At 42.0% G+C, this 19,938-nt stretch overlaps 1 protein-coding gene across 1 annotated transcript; it reads right to left on the reverse strand.

Annotated features, from left to right (window-relative positions):
- Positions 1–10,047: 10,047 nt before the first annotated feature.
- Positions 10,048–13,824, reverse strand: LOC115202233 (POU domain, class 4, transcription factor 2). Its single transcript, XM_029766221.1, has 2 exons — positions 12,891–13,824; positions 10,048–12,579 (listed from the first exon to the last, which is right to left on the reverse strand). The coding sequence occupies exons 1-2, from the start codon at positions 13,101–13,103 to the stop codon at positions 11,650–11,652; spliced, it is 1,143 nt and encodes a 380-aa protein (XP_029622081.1). The 5' UTR covers positions 13,104–13,824; the 3' UTR covers positions 10,048–11,649.
- Positions 13,825–19,938: the final 6,114 nt, after the last annotated feature.

Raw genomic sequence — 19,938 nt, forward strand, 5'->3', positions numbered from 1 at the left:
TGTGTGCCATTCAGAGGGTGAATGGGCAAGACATAAGATTAAATTGAATGGGTATGGTAGTAGGTGTAGTGGTTCCACTCAGTGTGGGTGTTCCAGTCACACCCATGCACAGCCTCGACTAGTGCTTGTTATGCCAGCTTCAACAAATCCATTGGCTTTATCATAACTATTGCATTTTTTTGTATAATAATAATTACAATTACAACAATAACAATACTGTTAAAAGAATGAATAATGAATACAATTTGTTTTGAATGATATAGATATTTATTTCATTTGCAGATAATAGAGGCAATAATTTTCCTAACTCGGGTCATTGTCTCATGTCAGATGGTATCACTCCTACGTGACTCTCGTCCCTCAACCGACAGTTCAGGCTGAATATCTGCTATCTGACATGCTATCGCGCTATCTGGCGTAAAAAAATGAACTCTGGCTACATAGCTGCACAGTGAACAATGGCTTTTTCACTGCGCTCTGTTATGGAGTCAGCACAGTGCCAGTGCTGTGATTTGTCTTTCCCACCGATTGAGGAGAGCAGATAAAGGGGGGAGTAGAGGAGGTGAGAGGTAGAAGCAAACCTCCAGTGAGTGTCTCATTAACATCCAGAGATCAGAGAGAACCCAGCAAAGCACTTTAATGGCCTACTGTACTTGTTACGTGTGTGTGTGTGTGTGTGTGTGTGTGTGTGTGTGTGTGTGTGTGTGTGTGTGTGTGTGTGTGTGTGTGTGTGTGTGTGTGTGTGTGTGTGTGTGTGTGTGTGTGTGTGTGTGTGTGTGTGTGTGTGTGTGTGTGTGTGTGTGTGTGTGTGTGGTAGTCTTCACTTTCCAATGGCATCCTAGCTGCACAATGCAGTAGCCTCCATTGAGTTCAATTCTCGTTACATGGTGCTTTTCCTTCTGTTTGAAATATACTCCACCTTGATCAGCTGTAGTCCCATAGGTCATGCTGCTGCCTTTCTGGGCAGGCTACAATCACATGAAAGGATGAAGGTAGTGTGGGTTAACTGTGCACCCTTAACCCTTGCATTGTGTGGATTTATTGAATGGTGTAGGCTGCATAACTGTCTGGTTTGTATAATTCTTCATAATGTTATTGGAATGGAATTTTATTCCTCCTCACTTTGTCATGTCTATGGTCTAATCTAGGCTAGATGATTCCATTTAAATTCAGTCAATTCTGGGGGATTTTTTGAATTCATGAATTGAATTTTTGGAATTTGACCTCATCCCTTTCCAAATGAATTTGACCTCATCCCTTTCCAAATGAATTTGACCTCATCCCTGTCAAAAGGAATTTGACCTCATCCCTGTCAAAAGGAATTTGACCTCATCCCTGTCAAAATGAATTTGACCTCATCCCTTTCCAAATGAATTTGACCTCATCCCTGTCAAAAGGAATTTGACCTCATCCCTGTCAAAATGAATTTGACCTCATCCCTGTCAAAATGAATTTGACCTCATCCCTGTCAAAAGGAATTTGACCTCATCCCTGTCAAAATGAATTTGACCTCATCCCTGTCAAAATGAATTTGACCTCATCCCTTTCCAAATGAATTTGACCTCATCCCTGTCAAAATGAATTTGACCTCATCCCTGTCAAAAGGAATTTGACCTCATCCCTGTCAAAATGAATTTGACCTCATCCCTGTCAAAAGGAATTTGACCTCATCCCTGTCAAAATGAATTTGACCTCATCCCTGTCAAAAGGAATTTGACCTCATCCCTGTCAAAATGAATTTGACCTCATCCCTGTCAAAAGGAATTTGACCTCATCCCTTTCCAAATGAATTTGACCTCATCCCTGTCAAAAGGAATTTGACCTCATCCCTGTCAAAATGAATTTGACCTCATCCCTGTCAAAAGGAATTTGACCTCATCCCTGTCAAAATGAATTTGACCTCATCCCTGTCAAAATGAATTTGACCTCATCCCTGTCAAAATGAATTTGACCTCATCCCTGTCAAAATGAATTTGACCTCATCCCTGTCAAAAGGAATTTGACCTCATCCCTGTCAAAAGGAATTTGACCTCATCCCTGTCAAAAGGAATTTGACCTCATCCCTGTCAAAAGGAATTTGAACTCATCCCTGTCAAAAGGAATTTGACCTCATCCCTGTCAAAAGGAATTTGACCTCATCCCTGTCAAAATGAATTTGACCTCATCTCTGTCAAAATGAATTTGACCTCATCCCTGTCAAAAGGAATTTGACCTCATCTCTGTCAAAATGAATTTGACCTCATCCCTGTCAAAATGAATTTGACCTCATCCCTGTCAAAAGCGACATCTTTGTAGTCATCATTCAAATGAGCTCTTTAAATGTGAAAATGGATTTACAGCCTGGTATATATTTTTTATTATAGTGAGGCATATTTGAGTCTCCATAACCTTTATAGTATCCCCTTCAATATAATGTAGCCTATTGAATGATTCATTTCAGCACCAAAAAAGTTCACTAACAATTATGTAATGGTTCATGTGCTCATTAAATATGATGACATTCCTGTAGTTAATGTATTTTTAATAATGCAAATATTGTAATTAGCCAGACCCCCTCCTCTCCTCTCCATGCCTGTAATCTCAAGTGTGTAGTGTTTTATGTTTATATCTAACTTTATTACCTGTCCTTTGTTTATTGTGCTGAGCCAATCTGATCTGTTATTATAATATCAAATCCCTCTTGTTTAGCCTGCTATTCAATCAACAGCTATTGAAAGGCCTCGTTTGTTGTATCAAACAATGAATTGGCCGTGGGGATGAGGCGAAGTGAAATATCACTTTCCAAGAGACTCAAACATGACCCTCAATACACCTCAAATGGATGTGGGCACATTAATGTGGGGTATCAATTAAAATGGATTCCATGTGTGTGATTTCTGCCACATAGTCTATAGGTCTAATGACAGCACATGCTATCAAATGCAGTCTCTATTACATGTACATGCATAATACATTGTGTTAGGTTTAACCCACGTATACTGTATGTGTGTGTGTGTTTATCCTCATTGGTGGTGGTTGTTTGAGATGCATCGCCATTGAGCCGCTCTAATTTAGTCCGTGGAGCCTGTGGTTTGGCAGCCGTAGCCCCTGGCCTCTGGCACCGCGCACCGCTCGGTGTCATTTGCTTCCAACTGGGGTTTTTGATGAGTGCCTGACCTAGACGCCTCATCCTTCACCACTGTCCCATTCCCTTTATTTACATCTGCGTCGCGTCCCGAATGGCATCCTATTCCCTATATAGTGCACTACTTTTAACCAGGGCCCTGTGAGCACTAGTCAAAAGTAGTGCACTGCGTCGGGAATAGGATGCAATTTGGGACACACGCACCTTCGCATTCTAATTACTCTCTTTATTGCTTTAGCCTGGAGGAATCCGTTCAGGGAGGGAGGGAGAGGGAGAGAGAGGGAGAGAGAGGGGGGGGGGACACCAGGAGTTTCGGACCAATAATAAAGCGCCATAACTTGCGAAGTGGCGCCCACAGGCGATGGAAAAAGATGTGCGTCCCTAATTATGATTCTGAGTGCTACAGAGCGTGACCAGTAGAAAACACTTTCTTACTTATGTCATATCACAGTAGCAGTGTTTGTCTCACTCCATGTGTCATTTCTTTATCAATTGATTTTTACCAACAGAGACCACACCGTTTTTATGAATAGGAAGAAGTTCTACTGAATAATTCGGTTTTTATTGGCAGCCAAGTTGCATTTGACTGACTATTATCATCATGTGAGCTGTTGGCGTAGGCCTAGATGTATTCATCTAGAATGTGATAGGCTAATTATTGGCTAGAAAGTCGAACGCAGGCGTGTTGGCCCATACATCTTCATTTCCCATTCATGCGTAAAAACATAATGTAGCCCATCTGGATTTTTAGCAAATACATTTGTGACAACACTAGTAAAGAATACCTTTAAAATGGTAGTCCCAGCTCTCTGTGCAGCGTTGTATAAAACAGCATCAATAGCACAATAGTGCCACAGTCTCTAATGAGCTCGATCTCTCAACTTTAAAGACTTGAAGGATATTAACAAGCTACTTGACAAATGGTGCTTAGAAGCACATTAAAGACACGGCTAATGGCGCGCATAATGACGGCTAATTTTCGATCAGATATAAATTAGAGCCCCCAACAGTTATTTGCCTTAAGGACTTTATGTAAATGATTCTGCTCTGTATAAACTGAAAGCCGGGGTGAGAGAGAGGGAGAGAGAGGAAGGGAGGGGAGGGAGTTGGGGAAAGAGAAAGAGAGAGAGAGGGAGAGAGAGAGAGGAGGGGAGGGAGTTGGAGAGAGAGGGAGAGAGAGAGAGGAGGGGAGGGGAGGGAGTTGGGGAGAGAGAAAGAGAGAGAGGGAGGGAGAGATGGGGGAGTGAGAGAGAGAGAGAGAGAGAGAGAGAGAGAGAGAGAGAGAGAGAGAGAGAGAGATGGGGGAGAGAAAGAGCCTGGGCTGGCTGCCACTCCTTGTGGATATGATTAATAGATCTGCAACAGAGCAGGCGGCTGTCAGAGCTCAATGAACACACATCCAGCAGACAGCTATACCACCTTCTCATTAGACCCGATGCCCAATCTTTACAACAACTTACTCATTCGGAACGGTGCAACAGCCTCTGAAAATGAGCGAATCTCTCTCTATGCGTTAAATGGCTTTTGCAATGTAGATAGAAGGAGAGAGGGTTGTGAGGGGGGGGGGGGATGCACGAAAGACACTTAACTGTTCATAAACGTGCATGCCCATCCTAGGTTGTTTAATATTTAATGGCATTGGGCCCATTTTGACGCAATCCGTTTGAAAAATGGGGCATAATCTGTTGGGGAGAGCTCTCGATGAGTTTGGAAATAGGGGCATTAGAAAACATATATTGGAAAATACCTGATAGGCTCATCGTGCATGCCCTCGATGGAACTTATTCATACCTAAAACATGTGCCATAGGCCTCATCTGAAATGTGATGAAAATTGTGGCTTATTATTTTTTACATTCTCAAAAATATGTTATTGTTTCGTGTCTCGGACGATTTAAAAAAAAATCATGTTTCGAACCTTGGGACTAAGGTATACGTCATTGCATTACGTAGTCTTGCATATAGCCTACTGGTAGGCCCAGGGCCTGGCCACTGCACGTCGTTTAAAGGGTTGCAATCGGAGGCATTTAAATGATATTGATAATAAAGCATTACACCCATTAAGAGTTCATTAAGAGTAAACGCGAGCCTTAATTACAGATTGCACTCAACACTGTTCAACTCGTTAAGGTCCATGTATCTCTATCGTCATATAGGCTTTACAGATGATTTGGAAATAATTACCGAGATCTCATTGTAACGTGTTAATTGTATAATAACGCTGGTGTTTTTAGCCGCGCTGTAGATGCTTAACTTAAAACATGTCCTGTAACAACCCTTACAGAAATCAAGCGAAGATGGCACCAGTTATTGAAATAAAATCAATCGGATAAATATTTAATGACGAAATGGTGCTGCTCATGTGTGTGGAACATCCAACCTTTCAGACGGTTTGTCCATTTGAATTGAATAAGCCGTTTACAACTGAATTGGCATATTTCAAATCAAATCGAATTTTATTTGTCACATGCTTCGGAAACAACATGTGTAGACTAACAGTGAAGTACTTACTTACGGGCCCTTCCTAACAATACAGAGAGAACAAAAATAGAGAAATAATAGAAAAATAGAAAAATAATAACACGACGAATAAATACACAATGAGTAACAATGATAACTTGACTATATTCGATTAGTAATTTACAGAGATGAACAGCAACATTTAATAAGACTGGAGGTCGTGGACAAGGCAACATGTTTTGCTTTTTCCACTGCCCCACCGCTGACGTTCACTTACTGGTATTTAAATCATTCAAATGTAAATATGTGAAAGAAAAACCACATGAGAATACATAAGATAACGAATTATTCACATTATTCTCATGTCAACATAGGCATGTCCCCCGCTGCAGGTTAGCCTATTCCATCAATACCTCTCCATTCTGTTAGCTTTACATAATAGGTGGAAAATACTTCATTTAGATCATGCATACATTTAACATTGAGATAATGCATTCACATTTTAAATGGAGATAATGCATACAAAGTAGTCAATGTTATAATTATGGCGATGGCGATGGCCCTTTTCACGTGTCATGTTTCATGACGGATACAAGCCATAATTGAGTTGTCCCTGTCCAAAACATGAAATGGCCCTTCGTCACCTGCCATGGGATAATGAGTAGGGTATTAAATAGCTGTGGTATAGCGTTTAATAAGAAATAATTAAGCCCTCTTGGGAGGCCTACGTGTTCAAATGTAGCACGTAAAATGCAAGAGTGAAATATTTTTACATAATACCGCTGAAATACTTAGAAGTTTGGCCACGCAAATCATTTTGTTGCCTATATGATTTTAAGGAAATCTGCAGAATTCAACGAATTGTCGTGGGAGAGTACACTTTTGAGTTATTGGGATGGCATGCTCTGGATAGATAGCACGATACATAAGCAGAAGAGCGGGATAGTGAGAGTGCATGGCGCGTGCATGAGGCGAGGAGTGAGAGAGGTGCCTGAGAGATCAAGAGGTGTGTGTGTGTGTGTGTGTGTGTGTGTGTGTGTGTGTGTGTGAGTGAGAGAGTGAGAGGGAGAGAGGGTCAGGCATCTGTAAGTGCACGTTTATTTTTCAATCACACCAAATAACTTGTCCTGCACTTTCAAAACAACACACGCATCCTATCAGCTGACAGTATAGTCTATACTCACCCGTTTACACGTCATGGGTCCCCATGTATTTTCTCCTTCTTAATGCAACTCCGTTGATTAGCCTCTGTAAAACACTTCACAGACTAATCACCAGTGATAATTCATTAATACTGTATCAACAACTACAAATCTAGAATCACACGGAGATTGGCGACCATATTAAACGCGCGTGTTATTCAAAGAGCCGTGGCGCGATGACAGTACAGGGACAATGTGCGATATGTTGGCGAAATGCAGTGTAGTTGAGCGCCTCCGATGCTAAATGAAGGGTTACAGTGTCTCGCGTTCGATTTCTGACCTTGTGTTTCCTCTAATTCCAGATCTCAGTCGCATCTTTGAAGGAAGACACTTGGTGTAAATGTACAGTTAAAATATTCTATTCGCAGCTCCCCAGGCGGAGCTCAGACAGTCCCCGGCTTCATTAAAATTTCATCAGCATCCCTGTGAAAGGGGGGGAATGTTCAGGGGAAAGGAGAAAAATAAAACAGAAGGCTTAATTATAACAAAGGGAAACACTGCTGCCCTTTCCTTTATGAATGTAGAGACCACAGTGTATTGGTGCCATGTCTCAGTGTATGGAACAGACGCAACATAGCCTATGAGGGGTTGTGTTGCTTCTGTGTAAACTGCTTGGCTTGGTTGAGATATGTTAAGGCAAAAATGTTCGTGTGTGCGTGTGTGTGTGCGTGTGTGTGTGTGTGTGTGTGTGTCTGTGTCTGTGCGCGCGCGTTTATTTTCTCTGTGTGAGTTGTCAGTGCGGATAGTGCTGCATGGATTGATTCGCTAGCAAATAATCCCAATAGATTTGTTCGCACCTATATATGGAAAGTTAAATCGGGGAATAGTCAGTCTAGCTGTGGAGGGAGCTGCCATGTTTCCAGTGTGCAGTCAGTGCACTAAACACACGCTGGGCTGGTGTCAAGCAGCGAAACTCACTGCATTAAGTTAATTTCAATTCCCGATGAGACTTTCTCTCTGCAGCCCTCCCTGACCAACGCTGAGTAATTAACAGCGATAGCTAATGACTACTTAGCCCTATACTTCTCGCTCGCGCCTCATAATTATCTGATTTTCATAATTCGATGTGTAATTTAATAATTCGCTCTTATTAGCGTATTAAGTGAATGGCTCATTCAGGGGAAATTAGAATCGCTCACCGGGAGCATCTTTTAATTGATGAAACATCAAGACTGTCTCGTTAATAACAGCTCGTTTTGATATTATTAATCAATTGCTGTAATCGTGGTGTTTTAAGCCGTTTTAAGCCTTTTATACATTTAAGACACAAGTGGAAAAAGTATATGCTTTTATCTTGGAGCAACGGAATACAATAAAAGAACGGTTCGTTTATTGTCATAGCTGGTAACACATAATTGTGTCACTAATTGATATATCCGGGGAAAGTTCTTAGATTTGGTAGAAATAAACCAAGTATTCTTGTAAATCTCTGTTTAGAAATAGATAAATATATTCTGCCATGGCCATGCGGGCCATTCCAAAGATGATCGAAACACAGCCACAGGCCTGGTTAGAACTCTGACGTCATCAGGTGGTCATTTCAGGGAGGTGGGCTGGCAAGGGGTTAAATTGGTTTTAGAAATGTTGAGATGCCAAAGTTCTAGACACAAAGTAGCCTAATAGAGAGGTGTACCAATCATATTTTCACCAACTAGACTACACACCAACATCGATGTGTAGCCCAATGTTGTTGCCAGATAATGCACTTCCGGTTTCACAGCAAGCAAAAGGTGGAACTTTGCATATCAATAGGATACTGAATCCCTTTCCTAATTAATTGATTGAATGCACTAATAAGAAATGTTTCATTTGCAGCATTATTTGTATTATAATATTTATTATTATAGCCTACCCTACACTGCATTCCCCCTCACTGTTTCAATTACAATTTATAATCAAATTAGATTTATCAAAAATAATCACATGCAAATACATTCTGCTGCTATAAATACTCTCTTTAAAATGTGGAGGACAGATTTCAGAAGTGCAAATCGGAAGCGGCTGGCTCCCTTCTCTCCTCTCTCCCTCAGGTAGCATGGGAGCTATCCATGGTGCTGAAAGCTGCAGAACTGAAAACCCCATAGAACGTTCAAACGTTCCAAGCAGACAGTCATGTCTACATTAGGTAAAGCTTATGTCAAATTGACATCAAAATATTTTTGGGGGCATTTTAGGCTAGTCCTAACCCTCATTCTTTTCCTAACCTTAACCTAATTATCCTAACCTGCTTTGTTAATTCTCCTATAACCTGCCGCGTAAATTCTCCTAACCTGCTATACGAAAAGTCAATTTTGACATAAGCACTCTATCTAGTCAAAACCAGCCATGCAGCTATGGCAGGTTTCTCCATCCGTTATTAGACAGTGGCAACGCGGAACACTAATGATTATGAACATGGTATTTTGCCTGGCAATGCCTGCAATGCAGTGAAGAAAACGATATGACAACAATAACATTTACATTTAAGTCATTTAGCAGACGCTCTTATCCAGAGCGTCTAATGTAACTGGCCCCTCTAACAGTACAACTGGTCCCAGCTTGGCCCCCCCAGTTGAAATGGTCTAGAACCGCCACTGATGAACGGTGCTTTAGAAATGACACTCTATTCAAAATGTAGATTTTTTTTCTCATCTAGGCTGAACCCCGCGCGCAAACCAAGGTGTAGCCTAGCCTGCTTCAAAGCCATATCATGCCTCGCACCGGAGCAGTATTTGACTGTGTATTTAAATAGAGACGGGCACATTGGCAGGCGAGGCTGTTTTTCTGGCGGGCTGACATCTGGCAGGGCTGCGCTCGAGGGACCTATCCAGTTCTCTATAGACTCCATGATTAGACTCTAATAGAATATTAGCATTTGTTCTCAGGTAGGCTACCGCGAGCTGCAAGAGCGAGCTGGCAGCCAGTCAGTAAAAAAAAAGCACGTGTCTTTTTTACAGTGCATGGTGGGAGAGTAATGGGATTTTTCTGGAATTTGTAGAGAAATTGGATATGTAAAAATAGAATCTATTGATGCTTGATGGTCTATCTTTGCACCTTTCAGCATAAAAGACAGACTTAGCTACAACATAAATCCTTTAATGATATAGGCCTACATGTAAGGATGATCATTGCATTGATGCTTGAAGGAATATATTTCTCAATTCAATTTGAGTGTTTAAATTAGATTTGACCATGCATTGCAATATGCAGATGCGGTATACAAGCATTTCGCTCTTTCCAAGAATTGGGCCTACACAAATACACTCATTCAAAACGTCCAATAAAATGTTAAAATTTGTTCTTTAATGAAACACATATTGCAATTCAATTATTAAATAACTTAAAGATACATTAATGTAATAAATAAATACAAAAATAATTCGACCAGGAATCCAAAAGCAACAGACATTACAGAAAGAAGGTACCTCAGCTAAAACAGCAATACAGCAAAATCTGTACGGATATAATTATGTGCGACGGGTTCCAATGAAATATTTACATTTTACACGTATACTTCCATGAAACGGTTATTTTCTCAATAAGAAAACATTACGAAACAAGGTGAATTTAACAAGCAACGACTTCATAATGATGCGCATATTTATACAAATAAATAACCAGGGGGAAAACCATACATAAAAATAATTGAAAAAGAGAATACTATCGCATATATCTCTCGATTGTACCATCTCGAACGTTTAGCAGAAACGAAATGAAATTCGTGACTATCGGTCTAGATTTAGCTGTCATTTCCCCATACGAAAACACGTTGCACTTGCTGTCAGAATTAGCTTTTCTCAAGCAAAACGAGGGAGGAGGAAGAGGAGGGGGAATCCCAATAAATATATAATGATGTAAACATGGCCTCATCTAATAAATAGTTCATAAGAAACATACCCACGTTGGCTGGCAAAAACAAACGTAGCCCTATTGCAAACGGTAGTAAAACAATCATATTTGGCAATTGTAAACCCCAATCAAATGCATACATTTGATCCACTATTTATATAGGCCCATTTACAGCCAGATAGATGTTTATGCAATAAAAAAACATCCCCTAGACCAGCTATATTGTATAAACAGTGTTGCTCGATTAGGGCCTAAACTCTGGGTCTTTGCTTTAATATCTTACCACGTTTCTTCATCTTTCAGCTTTTCATCACACTTTAAAACGAAATAGGTGGAATTAATTACATGGGGCACAAAATGAAGGTCATGTGACCGCTAAATTAATCATTTACACGGCGTTGTTTGGCAGTACTCTAATAATAGCTTCCGAGACCCAGCAAGCGCTTACTGTACTGCCCTATTTCCCCTCATGGACCCGGAATTAATGCCAGACTGCATCGTCATAATAATAAACTCAGAAGGAAAATGTAGCCTTACGACAAAAATATAAACACACCAATACTAGGCCAATAGGCACCGACCAAGTGCTGTGTCAAAATACAGTAGGCCTATCTTCCCATGGTAAATAACTGTTATTTTCACTACGTTCACCATTGTAGGCTATGATAAATTAACCAATATCATAAACCAAAAAAAATAGGTGTGATTAAAGCCTATAATACTTAACTGACATAAAAGGGTGAAGAATAGTAGGTCTAAGTGGAGAAAAAACAGAGGTCTTACTTGCTCTGTTCAAATGCTCCTGTACATGACTCCACATCCCTTCTGTTGCGAATAAGACGTGACAGCAGTAGTGGTTTGAGCTTTCAGTCATTTTGAATGTATATTAATTATTCGGATTGTTCAAAGCACAAGTCATTGATGATTGAAAAAGTGTGTGATAAGAAATATAATACAAATCGTCTCTAAACAGTGTTCAGTCTCTCAACGTAGGTTGATTGTTTTTTTTTTGTTTTTTTTGAGCGAGTGTTCAGAGTCAGACGCATGCAGAATATTTCATTCGTTTCTGTTTCTGCCGTTGGTTGCAAAACCAGACCCGCACCACGTTCTTTTTCAGGTCCAGTTTCTCTGCTATAGCAGCGATTTTCTCTGAGGAAGGACGCGGCTGAATGGCAAAGTAAGCTTCCAGTGATCGCTTTTCCGGTGCTGCTATCGACGTGCGCTTCCGCTTCTTCTCTCCGCCGTTATATAGCTCGGGTTTGTTGAGTTTCTCCCGGTGTGATTTCTCGGCTTCTTCCAGCCATGCCTGTAGAATGGGCTTCAAAGCTATCATGTTGTTGTGGGAGAGGGTGAGGGACTCGAATCGGCAGATGGTACTCTGGCTGAGGGAGCCCACGCCAGGAATCTTCAGGTTGGCCAAGGCTCCCCCTACATCCGCCTGGGTCACGCCGAGTTTGATCCGTCTCTGTTTAAACCTCTCAGCGAAGGCTTCTAAGTCCCTGGGATCGGCGTCCACGTCGCTCATGCAGCCCATGTGGGATGGTAGCCCGTGGGCATGAGCCATGTTGAGGGCTGCCTGGTGCATGTGGTTCATGCCCGCCATGTGAGCAGGGTGCGCAGTTGCGGAGCCGTCTGGCCCTGCCATGGACCCGAGAGCCAGTCCTGGGGTGATGTGGTCCAGCAGGTCGCCCTCCAGCGCCTGGTGGGGTTGGTGGTGGTGGTGATGGTGATGATGGTGGTGGTGACCGTGGCCGGAAAGGGCTGAAGGGTGAGAAATAGGCACCGAGGAAGAAGACGACGAGGAGGTGCAGGGGAGAGTGTTCATGGTGTGGTAGGTCGCGTCCGGCTTGAAGGGACTGTGGTGTGGAGGATGGTGGTGGCTCTTGGTCTGCGAGACAATATCCACCGCCGCCAGAGCTTCAGCGCGGGCCAACAAACTCTCATCCAAGCCTCCGAATATATTGCTCTGCAATTGCAAATAGAATGCACACATAACTGTCAGTAGGGAATTCTCACTCCACTCCGCGGTTTAAAACATTTCCTGAATGAGATGAGGAAAAAAATCCTAAAAAAGAACACACAAAACAAGACACATGCAACATCCCAGGTCATCAAAATTAATACGTAAGGCAAACCCGACTGAATACATAAGTTGGGGAGAGGAAGGGAAAAAATGGAGGTGCTGGGTGATTTGCTGTGCAGACATGAAAAAAACATCAAGTAAAAAAGGGGGCTGTCAAAATGTGCCTTTAAGCGGTAATTATGCAGAATACGTACCGGTGGGGTTGGGAGACATCCTCGGCGCATCGCCTCCGAGTTGCCTCCGCCGCTGCTGATGATGGTGCTACTGTGTCGGGAAGACGAGCACGAGGAGGGCGCATTCGAAGTCAACGTGGAGGACGAGGAGGAATGCAAGGAATACTTGGGCTCGGGCAAGCTGGCGTGGGCCATGGCGAATGCCTGCTTGCTGTTCAGAGACATCATCATCATGTTTGCAGGCGTCCGAGTCTCGGCAAGTTCCTTTTAATAAGTTAAGACTCCGCCTCTTCGATTGGAGTTGAAGCCCAGTGTTGCTTCTCCAGGAAATCTAAAGACACTGTCTTATATACTGTAACTGTAGCTGCTACAATATGGAAAGATGAACACCCAATTCTCTAGTTGTTGGCGCATATATTATTACCTAGCCCTGTGTATGGAGGTATGGCCGCGCGCCGTAGTTTTGCTGGAGAGGAGATGTCGCACGCGCCATACAATCGAATGTCGCCTGCGCCCTCGTTTACCTCTTCCGCTATGGGCTGTGGCGCGATTACCCAAAAAATAATGTTAATATTACTCGTTCGTTCTTTCTCTAAATTTCGTCCTCCAAGAGTCTTATTTTGGTCGCCGTGGATGTGTCGTTGTTTTGGAGAGCTCCTCCAAGATTATGCTCCTCCAAGATTATGCAAGTAGAAAAAAAGTTGTTTTCTCTCCTCCTGGTACGGATTTCCAAAACACAACCGTGCGTAAAAAGATTGTCTCATTCGTTTATCTTTTTTCTGCAAAGTTTCCGTTTCACAATTGACTGTAATTAAGAGATACCGGTGACAGTCTCGATACCTCGACTACGTTCAATGCTGCGGGGACTCGATCTGCCTCTGCTCAGAGGCGAAGGGCAGGCTGTGTCTCTCTCTCTCTCGGCGCCGCTCTTTCACACACTCTCTCTCGCTCGCTCTTTCGTTCTCTCTCTCCCCCTCTCTCTCTCACTCGCCCCCTCTCCTCTTGCACTCTCTCGGCTGTACCTGAAAAACCTTTCATGATTTATTATTCTTCATTAGCCACACCACCGCTGGGGACTCTGCGCATGGGCAGTCTGCGACAAGGCATTCATTTCAAACAGCTCTCCATCCAGCATTGTGTCCTTCTTCGTCGAATTTATTTTGGATCCACATGGAAAGAGGAAAAATAACCAAATATAGCCGAGCCATTTCCACTCTTATTTCTTCATATTGTGCCGTTTCATTCTAAAAAAATGTCAAAGTGGAGTTCAGTTTAAAGATACGAATTAGGCAATAGAGGAAATAGGAAAGTCCTTGTAGGGATGGCTATGAGGAAAGTGCCTTGGACAGCTCCACGAAGCGACATCCCTGTTGAGGCAAGATAAATCAAAGTTAAATGCTTGACTATCATTTCATTATGGCAGCATAGCCAAATTGAAGACAGTAGGAACATTTTTAAACAAATTAGGGGTCGGGGAAAAGATAAGATTACTAGATTTGAAATTAATTTAGGGCTATGTGAAACAGCTTTTCAATAAGTGACCTGCTCCCGGGTTATCTTGTTTATGTGCGTAATTCACCTTGACGAATTTATTCGTTTGGAGATTAGCTATGGAAATAATCAATAGACGAGCTATGTGGGTAACTCAACAGTCATATTGTGAATTTTTATGTCACTGGTGCATGGACGAGCGTCGTGTGTGAAATATTTGATCAATGACAGTGGAAAGTGGATTCTTTAAAAGTCTTTAGGATTTAATTGTAAACCCAATACAATTATATACTTGTCGCAGCGGGCTATTATCATATCTTTATACTAATTAGGCTACTTCATCAGTGATATAATTAAAAACCTTTAATCATATTCTAATTAACAAGGCTTGTCTAATTTGTTTAATATGTTGAAGTCCATTGAATGGGCTAATTGATATAAGATGGTGATTGAATACCCATATGGAAAATATAACGGTAAGGCCTATACATAAAAACCAAATGACAGAATCTGGAGTCTGTCTGCAGATATAGCATTTCGTCTCTGGTTACAAAGTCACACCTCTGAGTGTATTTTGGTTATAGTAGTGTGATGATCATTGAACTTGAAAATAAGAATTGAATTCTAGTTGGGAGGGAAAGAGATTGTGTTGAACGGTAGTTGTGGGCTAAATAGTTGGCACTCTTGTTTATCATTTTTTGCTTCACATTTTTTAAATGCTATTCGTTAAATACCCATTTCTGTAGCCTATCTATCAGTATCTGTGAATAAACTGGTACTCCGTTCATAAACACAGCTACAGTACTATAGTATAGTCAAAGCTACAGTACTATAGTATAGTCAAAGCTACTGTGGTTATTGTTCAAACAACTATGCTATTGTATTAAAAAGAATCATATTATATCCAGACAATGTGTTTTTACTGTAAGGGAATGTCTGCATATTGGAAAAACTGGAGAGCCAGAACCTCAACAAGCTCTCAAATTATCCTCGCAAAACCACCAAAATATAATAACTAAAATTCCTATCTCTGATAATATAATATGCTGTGATCAATTTTAGTGCACCGCCTATGCTGAAGTCAATAAAGCAATTTAACGCTGAGAGGACAGATGTTGGGCCATGAATATAGCATGCAAAAACCCCGCTGCACGCTCTGCTACAGACGATGACGCGAAGCTGCACTTGTCTCGAGCACACACAACACACAACTCTCTTTGTTAGCGCGCTAGTTGTCAGTGCCTTTTCGGTAAGATTTTGATGCACATTGACATTTGGTATGTCACCACGGCTGCAACAAAGCTGTTGGTGATAGTGCACAAGCACTTTACATCCCGAGAGCCACCCGGCAGGCGGTTTGCCTCTCAAGTGGGACGACAGGCGCGCTGAAGCCAACCCTCGCGCCCGCGCCCCTGAGACATCAAGGGGCAATCAGTGTCTCCTCACATATAGCGACGGACTGATTTATGATGAAACTTTAACGAAATCATTTATATTTCACCACCTATAAATCGGCGTATGAAATTTTCATCCACAATGAAACACACAACAAAGTAAGCTAGTATAACGCAGGTCAAATAAATCAATTGGGCTGTACTCGCAAGCAATTGACTTTGAAGTGCGTTTTCTCCTTTGACAGTGTTCAACAGGCTACAATATTAATCGAAGTTATGTAGGCCTAGTTCTGAATGCGCTCGTTCGCGGTGCCTGTAGGCCTATAGGCTGCTCATGTTTGAAGGATGATATCTCCAATCTTACCAACCTAACTACCTCAAAGCATGAATAGTTAGTGAAATGATGAAGTTAAATGAAATGTGACTAATACAATTTGATTTGATTTGATTTGGAATGTTGCAATTTCTCCTGGAAAATGGAACGTTGCCTCGTTGCATTGATTGCATGGTGGAATACGATTACTTATTTAGTCATTAGGGAAAATACTAGCAGAAATCTCACTGTAGGCCTGTCTACCTTGCTGTTCCAATAGGTGCTCTAAATTACACTCCATTGCATTATAAAAACACAGTAAGCATTACAGGCTACATTATTGAACATTTGGCAGAAGCAACAAAATACAGTCAAGTTAGTCAATTATTTGACTACAAATGAATGAATTGCTAATTACTACTCATTAATAATTAATTCATGTAAGAGGACTAACCATCCATATGACTTACTGACTTCAACACACAATATTACACCTCTATGCGCCGATTATGTCGAAGGTGTTGTGCCTCAATTTGTATCATGATACAGCGACTCAGTGGAAAAACACCGCAGAATGTTCCTTCCTCATCAAAAGATATGCCTGAATACTAGCACGTTCATTTTCTCTTAAAAACACAAGTTCTCTGAGGAATTCTGAATCAAAACCGGGCTTCACTGGAGCTTTACAACATATAAATAAAAAAGCACCTAAATAAAATAAAATAAAACAAAGAATAAAAGCATAATAGTAGCAGCTAGGGCTTGATATAGCTCAGGTGACCTGTTTGTTCTTTTTTTCTTTTAGCTCTGACTACTGTACTTATTCAGAATCAAGGTACGCTGCAGAGAGAGGAGCAGAGCATGTATGTTTTACTCTACACAAAGACAGACACACTCCTCTCCTCCACTCAGTCTCCCTCAGGAGCTCTCCACGTTAACAATCCCAATTACACCCGGAACACCAGAGACTGCTGTTTTTATTACACTTCCGCTCCTTTGTGGCTTCCTCCGCCAACAAGGTATAACTGCTGCTAGCTCAGAACAGAGACACTCCGTGAGAGAAAGGAGAGGGGGACGAGAAGGGCGGAGAGGAGAGGAAGAGAGAATAGAACACATAGACAATGCTCTGACTGCACCCACCACGAGGAGAGAGGAGAGGAGAGAGGATGAAGTCTCTTGGCTGCTGGCGGTGGTGATGCCTTTATTCACACACACAGCTTCCCCCTCCTTCTCCTCTTCTCCTGTTCTGATCTCGGGAGTTCTTTACATGTAGGTGCAGAAGGTCAACGCTTGTTAGGAGAGCATCTATGGAGAAATCTGGCTTTAAAACACACACACGCACGCACACACACACGCGCACAAAGAGGTGTGTTTCTACATTGTCCACCACCACGTCAGTCCTTTATTTATTCATCTGTTTTTACCTGGGAGATGTGACAGGTTCCAGCGGCAGCAACACCTTTCTTTGATATAATACCTTGTTTAATGCACAGACCGTAAATAAAAGCCAGGATGAAGCTTGCAGGAATTACTGAAGTGTCACTTAGCTCTTTTCAACAACAGGGAATCCCCAACCCTGAGATAATGCAACTTGTGATTTAAGAAAGACATTTTTTGTTGTTGCTTGAATTACGGCTCAACTGCAACAAAAAACTCCTTGATCCTTTTCCATTTGATCTTGTTTCAAGGACTAAATGTAGCATTTACACTGAGTGTAGGGATGTATTATTGTGTGCTGTGTTGGATAGTTCTTAAACTATTGGTTTGTCTGTGGCAATTCACTTTAGGTGAGGTGTTCCACCATAATGTCTACATAACACTATCATGTCACTACCAAGACTGAAATAAAACATAAGGAGTCATACATAAACTGTGATCCGGGTCACATGCACCAATGTAACTGAGCTGTTATCCAACCCCAGTCATCTGCATGAGCTAACTAAAGATCACATTAGTCCACTATTGGGCTTCCTGGTAGCTAATATGGTCATTTGTATACTTCATCACCCTGAAGGAAAAACCCATCTCTCAAATATCTCAACATCAGATCTCCTTCCAAACGTCTGTATCCATTGTTTCTATAATATAATTATGCCCGTCCACCTCCACAGGAAAGCAACCAGGCTTCGCCTACAACACCATGCAACCTGTTCTAAGAGGGGGCAGAACCCTGAGCCGCGACTGATTAGAGCCAAAGAAAGTGAGGTGAGCCGTGAGGTCAGCAAAACAAATAACACCACCACCAATTTTCCCATGACAGACTGGAGGCCATGGCACGCAGTCCGGTCCTTCGGTGGTAAGGCATTAGACTGGGGCCGGGATCCTGAGCAGTTGCAACCACACACACACACACACACACACACACCCACACACACACACACACACACACACACACACACACACACACACACACACACACACACACACACACACACACACAAAGGGGGCTGCAGGGCAGCGGAGGATAAGGTCAGGCCTCATAATGATGTTACATACCTCTAGGTCCTCCAGATCAATATTAAGAGCTCCCCACTGCACCTGTCAACCAGCCAGTCAAATAATGCACGTGCCCAAAGAAATCACAGTCCCTTTGAAATGGTCTATTTTGATAATATGAGATTGAGAAACTTCCCCGGCATCAACAACCCCCCTTTTGGCACTGTTAATGTAGGTGGTAGATTGAAAGCCTGTTTTGCCACTTTGAAATACAGTCAATACACTACCAGGTCACCCGTGATACAAGTCAGAATTCGACGTCCATCCATGTCTGAGGACGTCGGGAGATGACGTGTAAACTAGCCACTAGGGCCAACAGTGAGCGTTGTTACCTTCAAATAGTTTTCGGTTTTGACAGGTCGTTGTGGACGAGGATGGTGGATGTGCTTTAAGCATAGGTCTCTAATTCCAAATGTCACAAGTTTGAATCAAGTGATAGAAAGTTGTTTTTGAGATTTTTTGTTTTAAGTCCATGCCAAACCTTAACCCTTACGCTGACCATTCTGAGTTAATTCATGCCTAACCTTAAGATTTCACAGTTAATGCCTAACCTTAACCCTGACCTTAAACATTCGGAGTTAATATCTAAACTTAACCTTAAACACGTCAAAATGTGATGTTTGCAACAACTTCGAAACTTGACAATTGAGTAAAACATGGATGAACGTCTAATTCTGACGTGAGACTTTGTGAGACCTAGTCACAATACAGTAGAGCACAGTTGGATTAGTTATACAGTTCGTAACTTAGCAACAATGTAGGATGGACAGGAGCTCGCATATTAGATGTGGTAGTGAACAGGGAATCAAATACAAAATATGTATTTGTCACATGCCCGAATACAACATACTAGAGCAACAACAATCTCACAATACAATGAGCTTGAGCACGAGAGTCCCTGTCCTCATTCAAGTTGTTGCTTCAAGGATATCTACATCGCCTCACGCCATATGACAACATACATTACGATATAGACGGCATCTCTTGAGCGAAACTTCTCCTCAGCGGCTGTGACTGTAAAGAATGTGTAGGGTGTCAGATGTTTTACTTGTGATTAGTGTCAGAGCCGGAGGAAATCAGGACGACTGCAGAATGTCTGTCCGACCTGGATCAACATCTCCACCTCTCTCATTAGTTTGACTGTCCCGTGCAGCACTGGGTAACACAGGGCTTGTCACGCGGTTGTCTAATGGTTGATGCTAATTGACCCTCCTTTCCTCCTTTCTTCTGCACAAATGAAAAGATTTCCCCCCCGTCGTCTGATGGAGCGTGTCACGATCTGATCCGACAAATTAAAAAGCTCTCTGCTGGTAAACTGTCACACAGCGCTGCCTCTGCTCGCAGCCGCGCGCCTCATCACCTATAATTATATTTT

The sequence above is a fragment of the Salmo trutta genome, chromosome 11, assembly GCF_901001165.1.
Source record: "Salmo trutta chromosome 11, fSalTru1.1, whole genome shotgun sequence".
In the NCBI taxonomy this organism is placed as follows: domain Eukaryota; kingdom Metazoa; phylum Chordata; class Actinopteri; order Salmoniformes; family Salmonidae; genus Salmo; species Salmo trutta.

What these genes read in the sequence shown, in the direction of transcription:
- LOC115202233 (XM_029766221.1), bottom strand. Translation starts at nt 13,103, where the DNA reads ATGATGATGATGTCTCTGAACAGCAAGCAGGCATTCGCCATGGCCCAC. An exon ending in GATGTCTCCCAACCCCACCG is followed by an intron (nt 12,580 to 12,890) that starts GTACGTATTCTG and finishes TTGCAATTGCAG; the next exon opens with AGCAATATATTCGGAGGCTT.